General features: G+C 45.4%; 1 protein-coding gene across 3 annotated transcripts; it reads right to left on the reverse strand.

The window, feature by feature from the left end:
• Positions 1-16,052: 16,052 nt before the first annotated feature.
• On the reverse strand, positions 16,053-19,270 carry LOC123997411. Of its 3 annotated transcripts, XM_046301602.1 has the most exons (5): positions 18,671-19,270; positions 18,315-18,372; positions 17,760-18,130; positions 17,341-17,532; positions 16,054-16,988 (listed from the first exon to the last, which is right to left on the reverse strand). In XM_046301602.1, the coding sequence occupies exons 1-4, from the start codon at positions 19,201-19,203 to the stop codon at positions 17,385-17,387; spliced, it is 1,110 nt and encodes a 369-aa protein (XP_046157558.1). In that variant the 5' UTR covers positions 19,204-19,270; the 3' UTR covers positions 16,054-16,988; positions 17,341-17,384. The 3 variants fall into 3 exon arrangements, with proteins under 3 accessions (XP_046157560.1, XP_046157559.1, XP_046157558.1); XM_046301604.1 differs by lacking the exon at positions 18,315-18,372 and having other exon boundaries at positions 16,053-16,988; XM_046301603.1 differs by lacking the exon at positions 18,671-19,270 and having other exon boundaries at positions 16,053-16,988; positions 18,315-18,655.
• Between the last annotated feature and the right edge of the window lie 137 nt (positions 19,271-19,407).

The raw sequence follows: 19,407 nt of genomic DNA on the forward strand, positions 1-19,407 counted from the left end.
GGACTGGTGTGTGGAGGTGGCTCTGGATAGACCGGACCGTGCAGGCGCACTGGAGCTCTTGAGCACCGAGCCTGCCCAAGCTTACCTGGCTCGATGCCCACTCTAGCCCGGCCAATAGGAAGGGCTGGTATGTGCCGCACCGGGCTATGCTCCCGCACTGAAAACACTGTGCGCTCCATAGCATAACACGGTGCCTGCCCGGTCTCTCTAGCCCAACGGTGAGCACAGGGAGTTTGCGCAGGTCTCCTACCTGGCATAACCATACTCCCTTCTAGCCCCCCCCCCAATAATTTTTTTGGGCTGCTTTTCGGGTTTCCTTGCCAACCGTGTTCCCTCGTATCGTCGGCTCCTATCTCCGGCTGCCTCTGCTCTCCTTAGTGCCTCCACCTGTTCCCATGGGAGGCGATCTCTTCCGGCCAATATCTCCTCCCAAGTGTAACAACCTTTACCATCCAACACGTCTTCCCATGTCCATTCTCCGAATAATTCATCCTCCTTTTGCTGCTCCAGCTGTCGCTGCCTGTTTATACCAGCGCCTCTCCGTTTTAGTCGGCGTGTCTTTTTCTTTGACTCCATTCGCCTATAGTCCTCTTTGCATTGCTGCAGCGAATCCCAGGCGGGCTCCTGCACTCTCTCTGGGTCGGCCGCCCACCTGTCGATTTCTTCCCACGTCGTATACTCCATGCCTCTACCGTCCATAACGTCCTCCTTTTGCTCCTGCCAGTTTACACGCTGCTCGGTCCGTGAGTGGTGGGTGATTCTGTAACGGCATTCGTCTGCTGAAGGAAGAGAGTCGGACCGAAATGCAGCGTGTTTGTTACTCATGATCTTTAATGAATGAAAAGTGACGATACATGAAATAACTAAATACAAAAACAACAAACGGAATGAAAACCTATTACAGCCTATCTGGTGAACACTACACAAAGACAGGAACAATCACCCACGAAATACAAAGCGAAACTATGGCTCCCTAAATACGGTTCCCAATCAGAGACAACGAGAATCACCTGGCTCTGATTGAGAATCGCCTCAGGCAGCCAAGCCTATACAACACCCCTAATCAGCCGCGATCCCAAATAATACAAACCCCAATACGAAAACAACATATAAACCCATGTCACACCCTGGCCTACCCAAACATATAACAAAAACACAAAATAATATGACCAAGGCGTGACACCGGGTTGGAACATTATTGACGATTTATGATAAAAACATCCTAAAGATTGATTCTATACTTAGTTTATCATGTTTCTACGAACTGTAATATGACTTTTCGACTGAACTTTGCCTGGACCTGCCTGCGCGTCGTCAGTTTGGATTGTGTACTAAACGTGCGAACAAAAAGGAGGTATTTGGACATAAATGATGGACTTTATCGAACAAATCAAACATTTATTGTGGAACTGGGATTCCTGGGAGTGCATTCTGATGAAGATCATCAAAGGTAAGTGAATATTTATTTTTATAATTTCTGACTTTGTTGACTGCACAACATGGGGGATATATGTATGGCTTGTTTGGGCTCTGAGCGCTGTACTCAGATTATTGCATGGTGTGCTTTTTTGATAAAACTTTTTTTAAATCTGACACAGCGGTTTCATTAAGGAGAAGTTTATCTAAAGTTCCATGCATAACACTTGTATTTTCATCAGCATTTATGATGAGTATTTTTGTAAATTGATGTGGCTCTCTGCAAAATCACCGGATGTTTTGGAAGCAAAACATTACTGAATGTAACGCGCCAATGTAAACTGAGATTTTTGGATATAAACATGAACTTTATCGAACGCAACATACATGTATTGTGTAACATGAAGTCCTATGAGTGTCATTTGATTAAGATCATCAAAGGTTAGTGATTAATTTTATCTCTATTTCTGCTTTTTGTGACTCCTCTCTTTGGCTGGAAAAATGGTTGTATTTTTCTGCGACTATGTAATAACCTAACATAATCGCTTGGTGTGCTTTCGTCGTAAAGCCTTTTTAAAATCTGAAGCTTTAATTTGGTGTATTGCATGTGTGATTTCATGAAAGTTACATTTTTATAGTAAATTTATTTGAATTTGGCATTTTCACTGGATGTTGGCCATATGCCAGAGAGGTTAATGGTGCTCCGTGGGATGTTCAAAGTTTCAGATATATTTTTATAACCCAACCCTGATCTGTACTTCTCCACAACTTTGTCCCTGACCTGTTAGGAGAGCTCCTTGGTCTTCATGGTGCCGCTTGCTTGGTGGGGCCCTTTGCTTAGTGGTGTTGCAGACTCTGGGGCCTTTCAGAGCAGGTGTGCATATTATACTGAGATCATGTGACAGATTACACACAGGTGGACTTTACATCAGTAATTCTGAGACTTCTGAAGGTAATTGGTTGCACCAGATCTTATTTAGGGGCTTCATAGCAAAGGGGGTGAATACATATGCACGCACCACTTTTCTGTTTTTTATTTTTTAGATTATTTTTAAACAAGATATTTTTAAAATTTCACTTCACCAATTTGGACTATTTTGTTTATGTCCATCATATGAAATCCAAATGAAATCCATTTAAATTACAGATTGTAATACAACAAAATACAAAAAATGCAAAGGGGGATGAATACTTTTGCAAGGCACTGTACCTTTCATTCTACTAGCTAACATGCAATCATTGGAAAATAAATCAACAACCTACGAGGAAGATTAAACTACCAACAGGAATGCTTCACGGAGTTGGGGCTGAACGACAACATTATCAACATTACATTTACATTTAAGTCATTTAGCAGACGCTCTTATCCAGAGTGACTTACAAATTGGTGCATTCACCTTATGACATCCAGTGGAACAGTCACTTTACAATAGTGCATCTAAATCTTAAAGGGGGGGGGGGTTATATGCTGTATCGGCAGGATAGAACAGCAGCATCTGGTAAGACAAGGGGGTGCTGACTATGTATATTTTTAAACAACTGCTGGTGCACGATATCTAAGGAGGTCTCAAGGATTTGCTCACCTGAGGTAGAGTATCTCATGATCATCTGTAGACCACACTATCTGCCTAGAGAGCATTCATCTGTATTTTTCGTTACATTCTACATACCACCACAAACCAATGCTGGCAGTAAGACCGCACTCAATGTGCTGTATTCTGCAATAAGCAAACAGGAAAACACTCATCCAGAAGCGGCGCCCCTAGTGGCCGGGCACTTTAATGCAGGGAAACTTAAATCCGTTTTACCAAATTTCTATCAGCATGTTATTAGTGCAACCAGAGGGTAAAAAAACTCTAGACCACTTTTACTCCACACACAGAGACGCATACAAAGCTCTCCCTCGCCCTCCATTTGGCAAATCTGACCATAATTCTATCCCCCTTGATTCCTGTTTACAAGCAAAAATGAAAGCAGGAAGCACCAGTGACTCGGTCAATAAAAATGTGGTCAGATGAAGCAGATGCTAAGCTACAGGACTGTTTTGTTTGCACAGACTGGAATATGTTCTGGGATTCTTCCGATGGCATTGAGGAGTACACCACATCAGTCATTGGCTTCATCAATAAGTTGCTTCGATGACATCCGTCCCCACAGTGACTGTACATACATACCCTAACCAGAAGCCATGGATTACAGGCAACATCCGCACTGAGCTAAAGGCTAGAGCTGCCACTTTCAAGAAACTCTAACCCGGAAGCTTATAAGAAATCCTGCTGTGCCCTCCAATGAACCATCAAACAGGCAAAGCATCAATACAGAACTAAGATCAAATCGTACTACACCGGCTCCGACGCTCGTTGAATGTGGCAGGAAGCACAGCCGAGAGCTGCCCAGTGACACAAGCCTACCAGACGAGCTAAACTACTTCTATGCTCGATTCGAGGAAAATAACACTGAAACATGCATGAGAGCACCAGCTGTACTGACGACTGTGTCATCCCGCTCTCTGCAGCTAATGTGAGTAAGACCTTTAAAAAGGTCAACATTCACAAGGCCGCAGGGCCAAATGGATTACCAGGACGTTTACTGCGAGCATGCGCTGACCAACTGGCAGGTGTCTTCACTGACATTTTCAACCTCTCCCTGTCCAAGTCTGTGATACCAACATGTTTTAAGCATACCACCATAGTCCCTGTGCCCAAGAACACTAAGGTAACATGCCTAAATTACTACCGACCCGTAGCACTCACGTCTGTAGCCATGAAGTGCTTTGAAAGGTTGGTCATAGCTCACATCAACACCATTATCCCAGAAACCCTAGATCCATTCCAATTTGCATACCGCCCTAACAGATCCACAGATGATGCAATCTCTATTGCACTCCACACTGCCCTTTCCCACCTGGACAAAAGGAGCACATACGTGAGAATGCTATTCATTGACTACAGCTAAGCGTTCAACACCATAGTGCCCTCAAAGCTCATCCAGGGACTAAACACCTCCGTCTGCAAATGGATCCTGGACTTCCTGACGGGCCGCCCCCAGGTGGTAAGGGTAGGTAACTGGAGACTTATATCTCCCTTACTAACTATAAGCATCAGCTGTCATAGCAGCTTACCGATCACTGCACCTGTACACAGCCCATCTGTAAATAGCCCACCCAATTTCCTCATCCCCATATTGTTATTTTATTGTCACGAATCCCGCTTCCTGAGTCTGTGTTTGCCTGTGTTTCTGTCCTGGAGTGTGTTTCCGGTGTCCTGGAATGAACCCTGTCTGGTTGCCGGGCGAATTAGCTTGTTGGGAGATCAATGTTCACCCACACCTGTATCCCATCAGTAATCTGCACACCTGTCCTGATCATCACCTCTCCCCTTCAAAAGCTCTGACCTGACATCCATTCCCTGCCGGATCGTTAGCCATGAACAGTATGTTGTGCCATAGTATCAGCCTCAAGTTGGATAGAATTTGTGTTGTTGTTTTTTACGTATTGCTTGCCTTAAACTTACCTCCGTTTGTTTTGTCTTCAGTTACTCACCCGGATCATTTATCCCATTCCCGCCTGGTCGTCGGAGGATTCCGCTACCCCATTGGATCCACCTATTTACTCCCATCAACTCACCACCGCTGCCCGCTACGCCACCTGGATACTACTACTACTTCCGGCGCCGACTGAGATGGCCGCCTCGCTTCGCGTTCCTAGGAAACTATGCAGTTTTTTGTTTTTTTACGTGTTATTTCTTACATTAGTACCCCAGGTCATCTTAGGTTTCATTACATACAGTCGAGAAGAACTACTGAATATAAGATCAGCGTCAACTCACCATCAGTACGACCAAGAATATGTTTTCCGCGACGCGGATCCTGTGTTCTGCCTTACAAACAGGACAACGGAATGGATCGCATGCAGCGACCCAAGGAAACGTCTCCGAAAAAGAGGGAAACGAGGCGGTGTTCTGGTCAGACTCCGAAAAAGGGCACATCGCGCACCACTTCCCAGCATTCTTCTTGCCAATGTCCAATCTCTCGACAACAAGGTTGATGAAATCCGAGCAAGGGTGGCATTCCAGAGGGACATCAGAGACTGTAACGTTCTCTGCTTTACGGAAACATGGCTTACTGGGAATACGCTATCCAGGGCGGTGCAGCCAACGGGTTTCTCCACGCATCGCGCCGACAGAAACATACATCTCTCTGGTAAGAAGAGTGGCGGGGGCGTATGCCTTATGACTAACGAGACATGGTGTGATGAAGGAAACATACAGGAACTCAAATCCTTCTGTTCACCTGATTTAGAATCCCTCACAATCAAATGTAGACCGCATTATCTTCCAAGAGAATTCTCTTCGATTATAATCACAGCCGTATATATCCCCCCCCCAAGCAGACACATCGATGGCTCTGAACGAACTTTATTTAACTCTTTGCAAACTGGAAACCATTTATCCGGAGGCTGCATTCATTGTAGCTGGGGATTTTAACAAAGCTAATCTGAAAACAAGACTCCCTAAATTTTATCAGCATATCGATTGCGCAACCAGGGGTGGTAAAACCTTGGATCATTGTTACTCTAACTTCCGCGACGCATATAAGGCCCTGCCCCGCCCCCCTTTCTGAAAAGCTGACCACGACTCCATTTTGCTGATCCCTGCCTACAGACAGAAACTAAAACAAGAGGCTCCCACGCTGAGGTCTGTCCAACGCTGGTCAGACCAAGCTGACTCCACACTCCAAGACTGCTTCCATCACGTGGACTGGGACATGTTTCGTATTGCGTCAGATGGGAATATTGACGAATACGCTGATTCGGTGTGCGAGTTTATTAGAACGTGCGTCGAAGATGTCGTTCCCATAGCAACGATTAAAACATTCCCTAACCAGAAACCGTGGATTGATGGCAGCATTCGCGTGAAACTGAAAGCGCGAACCACTGCTTTTAATCAGGGCAAGGTGTCTGGCAACATGACTGAATACAAACAATGCAGCTATTCCCTCTGCAAGGCTATTAAACAAGCTAAGCGTCAGTACAGAGACAAAGTGGAATCTCAATTCAATGGCTCAGACACAAGAGGCATGTGGCAGGGTCTACAGTCAATCACGGACTACAAGATGAAATCCAGCCCAGTCACGGACCAGGATGTCTTGCTCCCAGGCAGACTAAATAACTTTTTTTGCCCGCTTTGAGGACAATACAGTGCCACTGACACGGCCTGCAACGGAAACATGCGGTCTCTCCTTCACTGCAGCCGAGGTGAGTAAGACATTTAAACGTGTTAACCCTCGCAAGGCTGCAGGCCCAGACGGCATCCCCAGCCGCGCCCTTAGAGCATGCGCAGACCAGCTGGCCGGTGTGTTTACGGACATATTCAATCAATCCCTATACCAGTCTGCTGTTCCCACATGCTTCAAGAGGGCCACCATTGTTCCTGTTCCCAAGAAAGCTAAGGTAACTGAGCTAAACGACTACCGCCCCGTAGCACTCACTTCCGTCATCATGAAGTGCTTTGAGAGACTAGTCAAGGACCATATCACCTCCACCCTACCTGACACCCTAGACCCACTCCAATTTGCTTACCGCCCAAATAGGTCCACAGACGATGCAATCTCAACCACACTGCACACTGCCCTAACCCACCTGGACAAGAGGAATACCTATGTGAGAATGCTGTTCATCGACTACAGCTCGGCATTCAACACCATAGTACCCTCCAAGCTCGTCATCAAGCTCGAGACCCTGGGCCTCCACCCCGCCCTGTGCAACTGGGTACTGGACTTCCTGACGGGCCGCCCCCAGGTGGTGAGGGTAGGCAACAACATCTCCTCCCCGCTGATCCTCAACACGGGGGCCCCACAAGGGTGCGTTCTGAGCCCTCTCCTGTACTCCCTGTTCACCCACGACTGCGTGGCCACGCACGCCTCCAACTCAATCATCAAGTTTGCGGACGACACAACAGTGGTAGGCTTGATTACCAACAACGACGAGACGGCCTACAGGGAGGAGGTGAGGGCCCTCGGAGTGTGGTGTCAGGAAAATAACCTCACACTCAACGTCAACAAAACTAAGGAGATGATTGTGGACTTCAGGAAACAGCAGAGGGAACACCCCCTATCCACATCGATGGAACAGTAGTGGAGAGGGTAGCTAGTTTTAAGTTCCTCGGCATACACATCACAGACAAACTGAATTGGTCCACTCACACTGACAGCGTCGTGAAGAAGGCGCAGCAGCGCCTCTTCAACCTCAGGAGGCTGAAGAAATTCGGCTTGTCACCAAAAGCACTCACAAACTTCTACAGATGCACAATCGAGAGCATCCTGGCGGGCTGTATCACCGCCTGGTACGGCAACTGCTCCGCCCTCAACCGTAAGGCTCTCCAGAGGGTAGTGAGGACTGCACAACGCATCACCGGGGGCAAACTACCTGCCCTCCAGGACACCTACACCACCCGTTGTTACAGGAAGGCCATAAAGATCATCAAGGACATCAACCACCCAAACCACTGCCTGTTCACCCCGCTATCATCCAGAAGGCGAGGTCAGTACAGGTGCATCAAAGCTGGGACCGAGAGACTGAAAAACAGCTTCTATCTCAAGGCCATCAGACTGTTAAACAGCCACCACTAACATTGAGTGGCTGCTGCCAACACACTGTCATTGACACTGACCCAACTCCAGCCATTTTAATAATGGGAATTGATGGGAAATGATGTAAATATATCACTAGCCACTTTAAACAATGCTACCTTATATAATGTTACTTGCCCTACATTATTCATCTCATATGCATATGTATATACTGTACTCTACATAATCGACTGCATCCTTATGTAACACATGTATCACTAGCCACTTTAACTATGCCACTTTGTTTACTTTGTCTACACACTCATCTCATATGTATATACTGTACTCGATACCATCTACTGTATGCTGCTCTGTACCATCACTCATTCATATATCCTTATGTACATGTTCCTTATCCCCTTACACTGTGTATAAGACAGTAGTTTTGGAATTGTTAGTTAGATTACTTGTTGGTTATCACTGCATTTTTCGGAACTAGAAGCACAAGCATTTCGCTACACTCGCATTTAACATCTGCTAACCATGTGTATGTGACAAATAAAGTTTGATTTGATTTTATTTGATTTATATCTACCCATTCACATTCACTTGTAAATAAATACTCACCTTCTTCCTACTCTCCTTGTCCTGGTCTGCTTCTGGGTTCGATTTTGAAAGAACGTGACATTTATTGCTCTTTTGCACCGCAGTATCTCTACTTGCACATCATCATCTGTACATCTATCACTCCAGTGTTAATGCATATAAATATAAATAAAGGGAACACTAAAATAACACATTCTAGATCTTAATGAATGAAATATTCTTATTAAATAATTTTTTCTTTGCATAGTTGAATGTGCTGACAACAAAATCACACAGAAATGATCAATGGAAATCAAATTTATCAACCCCTGGAGGTCTGGATTTGGAGTCACATTCAAAATTAAAGTGGAAAACCACACTACAGGCTGATCCAACTTTGATGTAATGTCCTTAAAACAAGTCTAAATGAGGCTCAGTAGTGTGTGTGGCCTCCACGTGCCTGTATGACCTCCCTACAACGCCTGCGCATGCTCCTGATGAGGTGGCGGATGGTCTCCTGAGGGATCTCCTCCCGGACCTGGACTAAAACACCCGCCAAGTCCTGGACAGTCTATGGTGCAACATGGCGTTGGTGGATGGAGCGAGACATGATGTCCCAGATGTGCTCAATTGGATTCAGGTCTGGGGAACGGGCGGGCCAGTCCATAGCATCAATGCCTTCCTCTTGCAGGAACTGCTGACACACTCCAGCCACATGAGGTCTAGCATTGTCTTGCATTAGGAGGAACCCAGGGCCAACCGCACCAGCATATGGTCTCACAAGGGGTCTGAGGATCTCATCTCGGTACCTAATGGCAGTTAGGCTACCTCTGGCTGTGCGGCCCCCCAAAGAAATGCCACCCCACACCATGACTGACCCACCGCCAAACCGGTCACGCTGGAGGATGTTGCAGGCAGCAGAACGTTCTCCACGGCGTCTCCAGACTCAGTCATGTCTGTCACGTGCTCAGTGTGAACCTGCTTTCATCTGTGAAGAGCACAGGGCGCCAGTGGCAAATTTGCCAATCTTGGTGTTCTCTGGCAAATGCCAAACAACCTGCACGGTGTTGGGCTGTAAGCACAAGCCCCCTCCTGTGGACATCAGGCCCTCATACCACCCTCATGGAGTCTGTTTCTGACCGTTTGAGCAGACACATGCACATTTGTGGCCTGCTGGAGGTCATTTTGCAGGGCTCTGGCAGTGCTCCTCCTTGCACAAAGGCGGAGGTAGCGGTCCTGCTGCTGGGTTGTTGCCCTCCTACGGCCTCCTCCACGTCTCCTGATGTACTGGTCTGTCTCCTGGTAGTGCCTCCATGCTCTGGACACTACGCTGACAGACAGAGCAAACCTTCTTGCCACAGCACGCATTGATGTCCCATCCTGGATGAGCTGCAATACCTGATTCACTTGTATGGGTTGTAGACTCCGTCTCATGCTACCACTAGAGTGAAAGCACTGCCAGCATTCAAAAGTGACCAAAACACCAGCCAGGAAGCATAGGAACTGAGAAGTGGTCTATGGTCCCCACCTGCAGAACCACTCCTTTATTGGGGGTGTCTTGCTAATTGCCTATAATTTCCACCTGTTGTCTATTCCATTTGCACAACAGCATGTGAAATGTATTGTCAATCAGTGTTGCTTCCTAAGTGGACAGTTTGATTTCACAGAAGTGTGATTGACTTGGAGTTACATTGTGTTGTTTAAGTGTTCCCTTTATTTTTTTGAGCAGTGTATTTTGCCACTATGGCCTACCTCCCTAATCTTACAACATTTGCACACACTGTATATAGATATTTATATTGTGTTAATAACTGTACATATGTCTATCCCATGTGTTGTTTTTGATGCACTACTTTGCTTTATCTTGGCCAGGTCGCAGTTGTAATTGAGAAATTGTTCTCAACTGGCCTACCTGGTTGAATAAAGGTGAAATAAAATACATTATACACCACGCTGATCCTCAACACAGGGGCCCCTCAGGGGTGCGTGCTCAGTCCCCTCCTGTACTCCAAGTTCACTCATGACTGCACGGCCAGGCACGACTCCAACACCATCATTAAGTTTGACAACGACGAGACAGTGCGTATGGCCCAGTACTTCACTGTGGCCAAGCTTCCTACCATCCAGGACCTCTATACCAGGCGGTGTCAGAGGAAAGCCCTAAAAATTGCCAAAGACTGTATATAGTCTCACTATTGTTATTTTACTGCTGCTCTTTAATTACTTATTCCTTTTATTTCTTATTCTTATTCATATTTTTTAAACTGCATTGTTGATTAGGGGCTTGTAAGAATGTATGCATTTCACTATAAGGTTGTATTGTGTTGTATTCGACGCATGTGACTAATACAATTTGATTTGAAGTACTGTTCAAAACACATACATCATGAATTGAAATTGGGCCTTCAAACAAATTAGCATGAAGGGAAGGACATCAGTCACACATCGAAAAAATAAATGTTTAATCGAAAAGGAATATCATTCCTTTCTGGTCTAAATGCAGACGTGTGCATTACATTCTCATAAGCAGTGATTTTTATAGAGTTATGGAATGGGGAAGAAACCCCAATAACTCAGAGACATTGATGTCAATGTCGTCAGTCAATATGCAAAAAAATATGACATAATGTTACAATTTTCACTCAAGTTACTGAGATGGTTTTAAGAGTGTACCGGTCTTTGGGAAAGCCACCAGCATGCCAAGAGTCAACTCTCCGGCTAATGTCCGGAACTGAAACCTGAGAGCCAGACCAGCATGCATCACTCAGCCAGACCAGCATGCATCACCAGTGCTACAGTTCACAGTCAGTATAAAAGACACACTGTAATCGGCCTACTGTATACTACGATGTAAGATTTTAAATCGTTGATTTGACAGGTAGGATACAGTGAGACTTTGCTCAGGTTACAGAGAAGAAGGACAATGGGGAGTTGTGGGGCCTGTGTTTGACACAGGTCCACTGAAGAAGTTATGTCGTCAAAGCTGGGGACACACCAAATAGTGTTTCAAGAGCACGGATTACTATGATGTGAAAAAAGCAACGGGTGCCAGCTGCTCTCTAGTGTTCACCCCACCTCATCCATCCACCTCCTCTCTTGGGGCAGAGGGTAGTGTGAACGGTTGTGTCAGTTCCTTGAATCAGTCAGTTCCTTGAAGACGGAATGGTATTGGTCCCAACCAGAGACCCTCAAGGCATCAGGGACAACAAGAAGAGTGCCTTATATAGCCCCACAGCTGTGGGAACTAATCAAGTCTGGCGACAGGTCGCTTGAATCAGGCCAGGCCTGAGCCTCAGCTGCTGTGGCACGGCCAAACACCCCTTCGACCAGCCTCAGAATGGTACGGCCCACACACCCCTATGTCTGTCCAGCCCTGGAGTGGAACGTCTCGTCAGACTTTCACTATGCTGGGTCAGAGGCACTGGTCTAGTGATGGCCACTACCGTAATAATTTAATTCACTTTAATTGGTAAGTGTGAAATAATATGATACCCCTGCCAAAAGGATACGATATGTACATTGCTTTTCCCTCAACATATTGGGATATCTTGTCTCACAAGATAGACCACTACATCAGGGTGTCTTTATGTGAAAACAACATAAGAAAGATGTCTGTATCGATGAGTAGCTTGCCAATCTATAATTGGCTCATCTGCTGAAACAGACAACACATACATGTGTGTAAAACGAGATTAAAGTTGTGGATGAAAGCTGCCAACTGGTGGCAGGTCTGACTGCGTGGCAGCAGTATCAGACTGGACTAGTGTCTTCCGACACGGCCCGGCATGTCATGACCCCGTGACCTGGTGGGGCCTCTCCTTTCCAGGAGCTGCCTTGTCCGTGCGGTTAACTGTGGTGGCACACAGACAAGTGTCCTGCTTTTGAGGTGGCAAGATAACATTTACATTTACATTTAAGTCATTTAGCAGACGCTCTTATCCAGAGCGACTTACAAATTGGTGCATTCACCTTATGACATCCAGTGGAACAACCACTTTACAATAGTGCATCTAAATATTTTAAGGGGGGAGGGGGTGAGAAGGATTACTTTATCCTATCCTAGGTATTCCTTAAAGAGGTGGGGTTTCAGGTGTCTCCGGAAGGTGGTGATTGACTCCGCTGTCCTGGCGTCGTGAGGGAGTTTGTTCCACCATTGGGGAGCCAGAGCAGCGAACAGTTTTGACTGAGCTGAGCAGGAACTGTACTTCCTCAGTGGTAGGGAGGCGAGCAGGCCAGAGGTGGATGAACGCAGTGCCCTTATTTGGGTGTAGGGCCTGATCAGAGCCTGGAGGTACTGAGGTGCCGTTCCCCTCACAGCTCCGTAGGCAAGCACCATGGTCTTGTAGCGGATGCGAGCTTCAACTGGAAGCCAGTGGAGAGAGCGGAGGAGCGGGGTGACGTGAGAGAACTTGGGAAGGTTGAACACTAGACGGGCTGCGGCGTTCTGGATGAGTTGTAGGGGTTTAATGGCACAGGCAGGGAGCCCAGCCAACAGCGAGTTGCAGTAATCCAGACGGGAGATGACAAGTGCCTGGATTAGGACCTGCGCCGCTTCCTGTGTGAGGCAGGGTCGTACTCTGCGGATGTTGTAGAGCATGAACCTACAGGAACGGGCCACTGCCTTGATGTTAGTTGAGAACGACAGTTTGTTGTCCAGGATCACGCCAAGGTTCTTAGCGCTCTGGGAGGAGGACACAATGGAGTTGTCAACCGTGATGGCGAGATCATGGAACGGGCAGTCCTTCCCCGGGAGGAAGAGCAGCTCCGTCTTGCCGAAGTTCAGCTTGAGGTGGTGATCCGTCATCCACACTGATATGTCTGCCAGACATGCAGAGATGCGATTCGCCACCTGGTCATCAGAAGGGGAAAGGAGAAGATTAATTGTGTGTCGTCTGCATAGCAATGATAGGAGAGACCATGTGAGGTTATGACAGAGCCAAGTGACTTGGTGTATAGCGAGAATAGGAGAGGGCCTAGAACAGAGCCCTGGGGGACACCAGTGGTGAGAGCGCGTGGTGAGGAGACAGATTCTCGCCACGCCACCTGGTAGGAGCGACCTGTCAGGTAGGACGCAATCCAAGCGTGGGCCGCGCCGGAGATGCCCAACTCGGAGAGGGTGGAGAGGAGGATCTGATGGTTCACAGTATCGAAGGCAGCCGATAGGTCTAGAAGGATGAGAGCAGAGGAGAGAGAGTTAGCTTTAGCGGTGCGGAGCGCCTCCGTGATACAGAGAAGAGCAGTCTCAGTTGAATGACTAGTCTTGAAACCTGACTGATTTGGATCAAGAAGGTCATTCTGAGAGAGATAGCGGGAGAGCTGACCAAGGACGGCACGTTCAAGAGTTTTGGAGAGAAAAGAAAGAAGGGATACTGGTCTGTAGTTGTTGACATCGGAGGGATCGAGTGTAGGTTTTTTCAGAAGGGGTGCAACTCTCGCTCTCTTGAAGACGGAAGGGACGTAGCCAGCGGTCAGGGATAAGTTGATGAGCGAGGTGAGGTAAGGGAGAAGGTCTCCGGAAATGGTCTGGAGAAGAGATAATGGTCTGGAGAAGATAAGACCCCCCCCCCACCCCCAAACACAAACATAGAGAGCAAATCAAGTCATTTCTGTTGAATTTTTGCTACTGGGATTGGGGACTTACTGTCATTAGACTTCTCCCATTAAAGGGGTAACCTGAAGTTGCTTACATCCATTTTTGGACTTGTAAATTAATAATATTACCCATTGATTCCTGAAGAATACGGCTTATTATAACTTGTTTTGCTCTAATGTTGTTATACACAGTAAATGTAAACAAACACTGTTTAGCCTCAAAACATATTTAAAACTGGAATGTTGATATCGCGGACGGTCAGTCATTGCATCCATAGCGCTGCCTATGAATTTGAGAGTGGATACATTTCTCCAGCCCTATCCCTCAGCTTTTTACCAAAATGGGAACGGGGAGAACGTTTTCTTATTGTTTCAACTGCTGATTGTCGCTTTAAAGGCAGGATGTGTAGATGTCCACTACTGTAGACCTTTATTTTTTACAGGAGTCCAGAGATTGGCGCTGTGCTCCACTGAACTACATTATGGCCACCACAACATCGATGGGAAGGTGCTGTTTCAGGGGAATGTCACAGAGTCCAAGCTGTGGTGTGTGTGAGCTCAGCTGCAGGGGGACTTGACAGGTGAGAGGCCACTATGACAGGTGTAAGTCTCTGGTTAAGTTTCTGCTAGCATAGAGAGCCTACAGGAGATCACATTGAATTATAGCTATCATTTAAGGACTATAAACCTTTCCACAACAGAGTAACAAGTTATGGAATAGTTGCAATGGAATAGTCTTTTTTTATTTTATTATTAGTTTGTGCCTACATAGCCTTGTTAATGTAAACCATATTATTGAGAGACACGAAAAATGGGAATTCAAGATTCTTTTGGGGAAACTTTTCTGCCATTCCAGATCCTTCCAGACAAATATTGGGCACATTTTTGAACAGGGCACAAGGGTGAAATCTGGTTCCAATGATTTGCACGGTGGGACAAAAAAGACCTCTGTTTCCTCTAGATGTCTCTGTAAGTAGATACAAAGCCTTCAGAAAGTAATCAGACCACTTGACTTTTTCTTAATGTTGTTAGGTTACAGCCTTATTCGAAAATTGATACAATTGTTGTTTCCCCTAATCAGTCTACACACAATACTCCATAATGACGAAGCAAAAACTGGATTTTAGAAATGTTTGCTAATTTATTACAAATAAAAAACGTAAACATTACATTTACATAAGTATTCAGACACTTTAGTCAGTACTTTGTTGAAACACCTTTGGCAGCGATTACAACCTTCTTGGGAATGACTCTGCAAGCTTGGCACACCAGTATTTGGGGAGTTTCCCCATTCTTCTCTGCAGATCCTCTCAAGCTCTGTCAGGTTGGATGAGGAGCGTTGCTGCACAGATATTTTCAGGTCTCTCTAGAGATGTTCGATCGGGTTCAAGTCCGGGCTCTGGCTGGGCTATTTAAGGACATTCAGAGACTTGTCCAGAAGCTACTCCTGCGTTGTCTTGGCTGTGTGCTTAGGGTCGTTGTCCTGTTGGAAGGTGAACCTTCACCCCAGTCTGAGGTCCTGAGCACTCTGGAGCAGGTTTTCCTCAAGGATTTCTCTGTACTTTGCTCTGTTCATCTTTGCCTCAATCCTGACAAGTCTCCTAGTCCCTGCCGTTGAAAAACATCCGCACAGCATGATGCTGCCACCACCATGCTTCACTGTAGGGATGGTGCCAGGTTTCTCCAATGATTGGACTCCAATCATGTTGTCGCAACATCTCAAGGATGATCAATGGAAACAGGATGCACCTGAGCTCAATTTCGAGTCTCATAGCAAAGGGTCTGAATACTTATTAAGTAAGGTATTTCAGTTGTTATTTTGATACATTTGCTAATTTAAAAAAAAAACTGTTTTTGCTTTGTCATTATGGGGTATCGTGTGTACTGCTGAGGTTTTCCCCCCTCCATTTTAGAATAAGGCTGTAACGTAACAAAATGTGAAAAAGTCAAGGGGTCTGAGTACTTTCCAAAGGCACTGTATAATGTCAGTACTATCAGTTAACAGCCACTGGCTATATTTAGGCCCATGACAAGTGAGACCTGGCTCGGTGACCAAGTGCCCAGAAGCAGAGCAGTTGACTTATCAATTACAAATAACTTTTCCATGATCCACAGCTCTGATCTGGGTCAGCGATTGACTCTGGCTTGCCCATTTGAAAAGCGTGAGCAATTTTGGTAACCTGAGATTCTGTCGCGATCTTATATTGTAGACCATCTTCTTTTATTTATGTGCTGATATAATTCAGTAGACACTTGTCAACTGTGAATTCAATGGCCAATACAGTGTAGTAGTAATGTTATGCCAACATAGAAATCAGGTTCACCATTCATCAGTAAACTGGGATTGTTATGTTTTCACACCATTCTCCTGTTTAAATATATGCAAATCTTCTGTTCCATAATTGATCCACTCTCGTTGGAAATATACATATCTAAACAAATGTTGAGTTACTCATCTTCACATGTACCCCTCATTTTTTCGATTTGGAGGGAAACAAGTGGAAGTTCTTATTACCTACTATAATAATTCACGATTCAAAATTTTAGTAACAGTCACCGCTGCCCTCTAGTGGTGATGGATAAAGTTGGCAGTGCACCTGTTTTTTTGTAAAGGGAATTCATTACACAGTACATAGAAGGTAACACATTTCATAATGAAACACAATTATAACTTTTCCTATGTATTACTTTTAGGACAAGGAGCAAAACGTCTGTATGATACGAATTAGCATAGAAAATGTAACTGCATTTAATGTAATACCATTATCCTCTGTTTCAACAAAATCTCTGCAAAGCCAACCCTCTCACCGTCTTGGAGAGGGCACCATCTGTGGAGAGAAAGACATTCAGGTTAATACAATACAACATAAAGTCCTCCACAATGTCAATGCAATCTATGGTGCATTGATACTCACAAATGGCTGTTATTTAGTCACAATCATTATGAGATGATAATAACAAATTATAAGGGGGTCATACATACTCGTGGCAAGTTACAATGCCTTATAACCAGATCATAAGGTCTTATACCTGCATGCTTGAAGTAAGGTGTACCTGAATTAAATCTCAATTTGGGATTTTCTGAATCAACATGAGTCAACATGATAGAAATAGCCTTGATCCCCAAACCTTGGTTATCAGGTCATAGTCTGGCTGTTACTTTGCATTGACATGACTGACCTCTTTTTCCTCTGCTGGACCACCAGGGGCTTCGTGGGTGCCAACTATGGAGGGGTCAGGTAGCATGTAGAGCTGGACTTCCAGGGGTGCGATGGAGGTAAGGGAGTGGTGGAGGAGAGCTGGGTGCCTGGGGTGATGGATCTCCCACTGGGAGGAGATGACTCGGGATAGGAGCGGCCAGGCCTGGTCCCACTGCAACGTCCCGCACAGACATATTCATCCTGCACATCACTTCTGTTCTCATAAAACTGAAGATCTAGGTTCCCCCACATAAACACATCAATCACAGTCAATCAATCAATCACTTTATTATCCCAGTTGGGAAAACTGTTTTAAAAAATGGACTGATGTGCTTTAAAGAACAGTTTAGAGTTTCACTCTAAGAGCTCAACTCTGGCATTGCCTTTTGCAGGACTTACTTCTGACATGGCGGGAGCCTTCTCAACCCTTTGACCGTAAAAGCATTAGCCTTATTGTTTCCTTTCTTGGATGAAGAACTGGGAACATCAGGGAGAACGGCGGCCTGCATGGAAGAGGTCTCTCGATAGCCGTTACACCACACCACGTTGTTTTTGAATGTTGACAGGGAGATGTCCCCTAAGGTGGCACTCTTATTTGCTCGTGGGTGCCTCCTGACGACAGCGCTGCTCCTGAGTCGCTGGTTCCTCCGCAAGGCGTCCAACGAGGTGTGTGTTTGTTGCACTGTCAGCAGCTTGATGCCCATGTTGTTGATAGGTGAGTAGACTGTGCCATTTGGCTCAGAGTAGGACAGCTCCTTGTCTCCACAATTCTGAGATTAATGGAAAAAGAGATCAAGTATAGGTATAGGAATATGGGACCATTTGGGATGTAACCAAGGTCTCCAGATTCAATCTCATGGATCTACAGAGCATTCAAAGTATTGTTGAGCAATATGAATCATTCTAGTGTGGAAGTAAACTGGGAAGGTAAAACTTAGATGTTGGTTAACTCACTTGAAATGACCTTAGCATAGCGTGGCAGGTAAAACAGAGCATTTCATCATCTTGAACACTGTTGGGAAATCAGTTTTTCCTGAACTCAGTAAAAGTGGCATGTATTTTAGTAATTAAACCTTACATAAGATTTCGCACGGACAGACTTTCGCTGGCTCTAATCTGTATCAACCAAAACTTGACATAATAGAATAGAAGAGAATCATATCAATTTTGGTGTGACATTTACATCTGTATTTTGCCTATGACGTGTATTCCAGGCTTTCTAGAATAAAGTGTAGCCTATTGGAAATATCATTTTTGAGCACGCATTTAAAAGTTCACATCATCAGACTGAAAGTAGCCTTTTTGCTTACCATGCAGAAGATAACTTTTTACATTCATCCGTCTGTTTGTGTTTGGAAAACGTGTCTCTTTTTTCAGATATAAGTGCATATTGTTGCTCCAAGTAGTCTCCAGTAGCGCTGTTGTTTTTACCTCTGATTGGTGGCATGGTAACATCGAAGGGCTCTTCCTCGCAGCTTTTCAGCACCACCCATGTCCCCGGATGTGTAGGGATATGTGTGTGACAGGGGAAACGGCGCAATCTGTCACTTCTGTATTGTTCAATGAACCGCTCAGGGTCGTTGTAATGCTGAGATTGCGATATGACATCACATGTATTCTCTGCACACTCTCTTCTCTGATATGAAATTATTTTTCCGGACAGTTTGCCCTTGGTGCAAATATCAATCCTGTAACTACATGCATCTTGCGACCAGGCACCGACTCCGTCATTGCTCTCTGTTTGATCATAGTAATCAACACAGTCATCGCCGACCTCCAATAAATGTGCTGTTGAAAGTCGATCCTGTTCTTCTTTCGCACAACATTTAATATGTCGTTTCATGACACTTTGCTTTTATCATAGTCTATAACATCATTAATTGTGGCGTAGGATTTTGTAGGCCCATGTTCATGACATTGGTCCACATTGTTGCGTAAAAGACTCCAGGCCCGTTACATGGTAACCACAGCATCAGCCGACATGACGCTGTACAACTATGGACTTTTTAACTATAGTACCAGTTTTTATTAACTCGTTTTTGAAATG

Source organism: Oncorhynchus gorbuscha, linkage group LG15 (assembly GCF_021184085.1).
Source record: "Oncorhynchus gorbuscha isolate QuinsamMale2020 ecotype Even-year linkage group LG15, OgorEven_v1.0, whole genome shotgun sequence".
Classification (NCBI taxonomy): domain Eukaryota; kingdom Metazoa; phylum Chordata; class Actinopteri; order Salmoniformes; family Salmonidae; genus Oncorhynchus; species Oncorhynchus gorbuscha.